The sequence below is a fragment of the Leopardus geoffroyi genome, chromosome E1, assembly GCF_018350155.1.
Source record: "Leopardus geoffroyi isolate Oge1 chromosome E1, O.geoffroyi_Oge1_pat1.0, whole genome shotgun sequence".
Taxonomy (NCBI): Eukaryota; Metazoa; Chordata; class Mammalia; order Carnivora; family Felidae; genus Leopardus; species Leopardus geoffroyi.
Genome location: NC_059330.1, coordinates 39,942,743 through 39,946,469, shown reverse-complemented (window position 1 = coordinate 39,946,469; position 3,727 = coordinate 39,942,743). Strand labels below are relative to the sequence as shown.

The 3,727-nt window shown below is 54.8% G+C and overlaps 1 protein-coding gene across 1 annotated transcript; it reads right to left on the bottom strand.

Moving 5' to 3' along the window:
- Positions 1–1,165: 1,165 nt before the first annotated feature.
- LOC123603672 (keratin-associated protein 9-1-like) lies at positions 1,166–3,252 on the bottom strand. Its single transcript, XM_045488818.1, has one exon. It carries the CDS (start codon positions 2,266–2,268, stop codon positions 1,771–1,773), a length of 498 nt encoding a protein of 165 aa, XP_045344774.1. The 5' UTR covers positions 2,269–3,252; the 3' UTR covers positions 1,166–1,770.
- Between the last annotated feature and the right edge of the window lie 475 nt (positions 3,253–3,727).

Below are 3,727 nucleotides of genomic sequence, written 5' to 3'. Positions count from 1 at the left end.
TGAGAACCAGCAGCGCTAGGCACGTTTGGCCTTGGCAGTCTCTCCAGAGCATCCTGGGTACCTAGTCCCCAATGGTGGCATGTGTCCTGGATAGGGGCCTTCGAAGCTCATCAGAGGTCCCTCCACTGCTCCCAGGAAGTGACCCGGGGCCCTGTCTCCTATTCCTCTCAGAGCCTGAATCGGCCTCACAGCCCTGAGTGCTGAGGCGGCACCAGTGGCTCTGGACCAGGAGCACCAGCCTTCGTCCTTGACTCCTAGGAATGCACACGTGGTTGTCTCTTTTTTCTTCCTCACATTCTCCTCGCCCCCACGGAGCAGGCATCGTTTTTTCCCCCCTCGGTTGCTCACACTTCCTCCACAATATAGCAGAGCTTATTCTGTTTCCTTAGATGGTTCAGAGCTCATGGATGACTCAAAGTCCTACATGCCCATTGCACGATCTCTCTGGCCCTGACACCACGCTTCATCAACTCTCTGGGCAACATTTTGCTCACGATGACAAACTGCCTTACGGGAGGGGAGATACATAGGTTTGGCAGAAAATCACATGATGCCATTTCACTATACCATCAGGTGCTGGGGACGAGGAGGCCAAACAAGAATGTGATACGCACGACCCAAACACAAGCGTGTTCAGCTGCCTCTGTTGCTCACGAGGACACCGCAGGCTCACCTGTAGGTGAGGCAGAAGAGTGCTGAGGGGCTGGATGCCACCCAAGGCAACAGGAGCATCCCGTGTTCCCCAGGGCTCTAAAGGGCAGGTCCCGCTGTCCTCCCATATGGCTGCTGTGGCTGAGTTGTAGGACACTGATGTCTACAACGTAGTGCCAGTGATGGCCCGCCTGTACAGGAGAATAACACTTCTGCGGTCAAAGAAGGCCTCGGATGGACACCTGGCTGGCGCTGAGACTAAGGGTGTCTGCTACCACGTCTGGAGATCTGAACGTAAGTGCGCTTCAGCAAGCGCCCGAACCACAGTCCTGGATCCGAGTGTGTCCATGTCAGCTGTGGGACATTCCACCGTGAAATCTCCTCAGCCGAAAATGCGCGTAATGACTTGTGGAGGACTGTGTATGGCTCCACACGGACACTGCATGTGATGTAAAATGTACGTACAAAACCTCGCCCTGGAAACAGGGTACAAAAACACAAAGACGATACGGGATTCCAACTGATTAGGATTTATTAAGAGATACAGGTGAGACTCCCCGCGTCTAGGGAGACATTGAAAGGGAACGTGACAGGCAGCAAGAGGCGTACAAGCTTCATGAGTACACCGAGAAAGGAAGCATACCCGTGTGGGCTTTCGGCCGTTTCCACGAGTTATAGGTCATTGCTGAGGAGTTGTTTCGCTGACGTATTTAGAGGGACAGGATAAAGTTCTTGACTATGGAGACCAAACAGAGATCCTGACTCTGTATCAGGATGGGAGAAGCTGGCACATGACCCAGAGGAAGGAAAGAAGAAGCGAATCAGGGAGAAGCGGTCCACAACTTCATCAGGCTGATTCACAAGATGGCAGACAGGCAGGCGAATAACCGAGACGTTGGGGATTGCGGGCTGGCTTTCCGCAACGCTTGGCGGTGACCCATTCCCAAGTGGCAAGTCAGATGGCGGTTCTTGGCGAGGCAATCAGCAGCAGGAAGGCTGGCAGCAGGATCCAGAGCCCTGGGCTAGGCACCCAGGCAGGCAGCAGCAGGTGGGGCGGTAGCAGGTTCTCGTGCAGTACACGGGGCTTCAGCAACCTGGCTGGCAGCAGCGGGACCCACATCAGTTTTGTCCACAGCCGCTGGACCCACAGCCGCTGGACCCACAACAGCTGGGCTGGCAGCAGGTGGTCCGGCAGCAGGTGGTATGACAGCAAGTTGGGCAGCAGCAAGGCTGGCAGCAGCTCGACCCACAGCCGCTAGACCCACCGCAGTTGTGTCCACAGCCGCTGGACCCACAGCAGCTGGGCTGGCAGCAGGTGGTCCGGCAGCAGGTGGTGTGACAGCAAGCTGGGCAGCAGCAAGGCTGGCAGCAGCTGGAACCACAGCCGCTAGACCCACCGCAGTTGTGTCCACAGCCGCTACACCCACAGCAGCTGGGCTGGCAGCAGGTGGTCCGGCAGCAGGTGGTGTGACAGCAGGTTGGGCGGCAGCAAGGCTGGCAGCAGCTGGACCCATAGCCGCTGGACCCACAGCCGCTGGGCTGGCAGCAGGTGGTCCGGCAGCAGGTGGTCCTGCAGCACGTAGGCTGGCAGCAAGAGGAGCAGCACGAGTGGGTCATGGTGTCAGGCGTGGAGGGTGGGCAGGTCCTGTCCGGAGGCGAGGTTGTCAGATTCTGGTGCCTCCTCCGGTTCTGGGGCTTTTATGCGCTGGACCCCCGAAGGTTAGGCCAATGGGCAGGACTTTCCTTGTTGGTGTTTACATCGTTTTCCGTAGTCACTGGGGGAATCATAAACGAGGAAGCTGTTTCCTAAATGTTAGGAATCGTTACAGAATAAGTGTCTAATGGTTTCCTATTTGAGAATAACTCACAGAAACCTTTTCCAATGAGAGGAAGGTGGGCACATCAGCAGCATCCTTCTTGTTTCAGTGATCATGGCATCCATCGTGTGATCACGTTCTGCTGGGGTGGCTAGGCTCACAGCAGTGTTCCCTCCCCAGTCTTTGCCCTTAGACCTTAAGTGGATTGCGAGTATCTCTGAGGTGAGGGGCATGATGCTGATATGTTCGCTGGGACAAATGTGGTAGATCCCTGAGCCCAGTTCCGTTTCCCCACAGAAGCCGGATTCAAGACTCCCACAGGCGTATCTGTCTCCTGTAGCACCCAACCCCACCTGCGTATCTCAGTTCAATCAAAGACCCTTGCGTAGCCCATGTCTGGGGCTTTCTCTGCCACATGGCAAGGCAGAAGCAAAGCAGGTGGGGAGAAGCAGCAGCAGTACTCTGGGACTAAGCAGGCATCAGTCAATATACGTCCTTGTTGAACAGGACCCCTCTGATTTTCCTAGGGTCGAATGCTTTCACCGGAGGTGGGGCTTTCAGGGGCATAAAGGCGGGGGCAGTATGGGCAAAACCAGGTGAGTTGGGGACTCTAGTCCTAACCTTGTTAGCTAGCCTCGTCAGTGTCCTCACGTAGCTCATTACATCTTCATTTATGGTTGCTCTTTCTTTTTTCTGTCAGGCTGTCGTTCTTTTTCTGCCTTTCTCCCTTCCTCCCTGCATGCCTGTCCATCCCTTCCTCGCACCGTGCCTTCTTTCCTTCCTTCCTTCCTTCCTTCCTTCCTTCCTTCCTTCCCTTCATTCTTTAGTTTCTTTCTTTCTTCTCTTCCCTTTCTCCCTCTCTTCCTCCCTCCCCCCTTCCTTCTATGCTTCCTTTCTTCCTCCCTCCCTTCTCCTTTTCTCCCTACTCCTCTCCTCATCCCCCCATTCATATTCCACCATCTTCTTCTGTTTCTTCCAATGATTTTCTCCATCCGCCCGGCTAATTAAGAACATAGTGGAATGAATGGTGACAACCATAGCCTGCCAAAGACGTCTGAAGCCACCAAACCTATCTCCTGGGTACTGGTGTGTTTGGGACAACTTCTGCCTACCAGCTCTGCACCTCAATGCCTAAGTGCCCTTTTCACGCGCAGCAGAATGTCAGGCTGCCTGAGCATGCCACACGGAGAAAACACACTCACCCCTTGCTTCTGGAGAGTGTGTTTATAAAGACTCCAGCTCCCTCATGGCTGAAATAA

What these genes read in the sequence shown, in the direction of transcription:
- LOC123603672 (XM_045488818.1), bottom strand. Translation starts at nt 2,268, where the DNA reads ATGACCCACTCGTGCTGCTCCTCTTGCTGCCAGCCTACGTGCTGCAGG.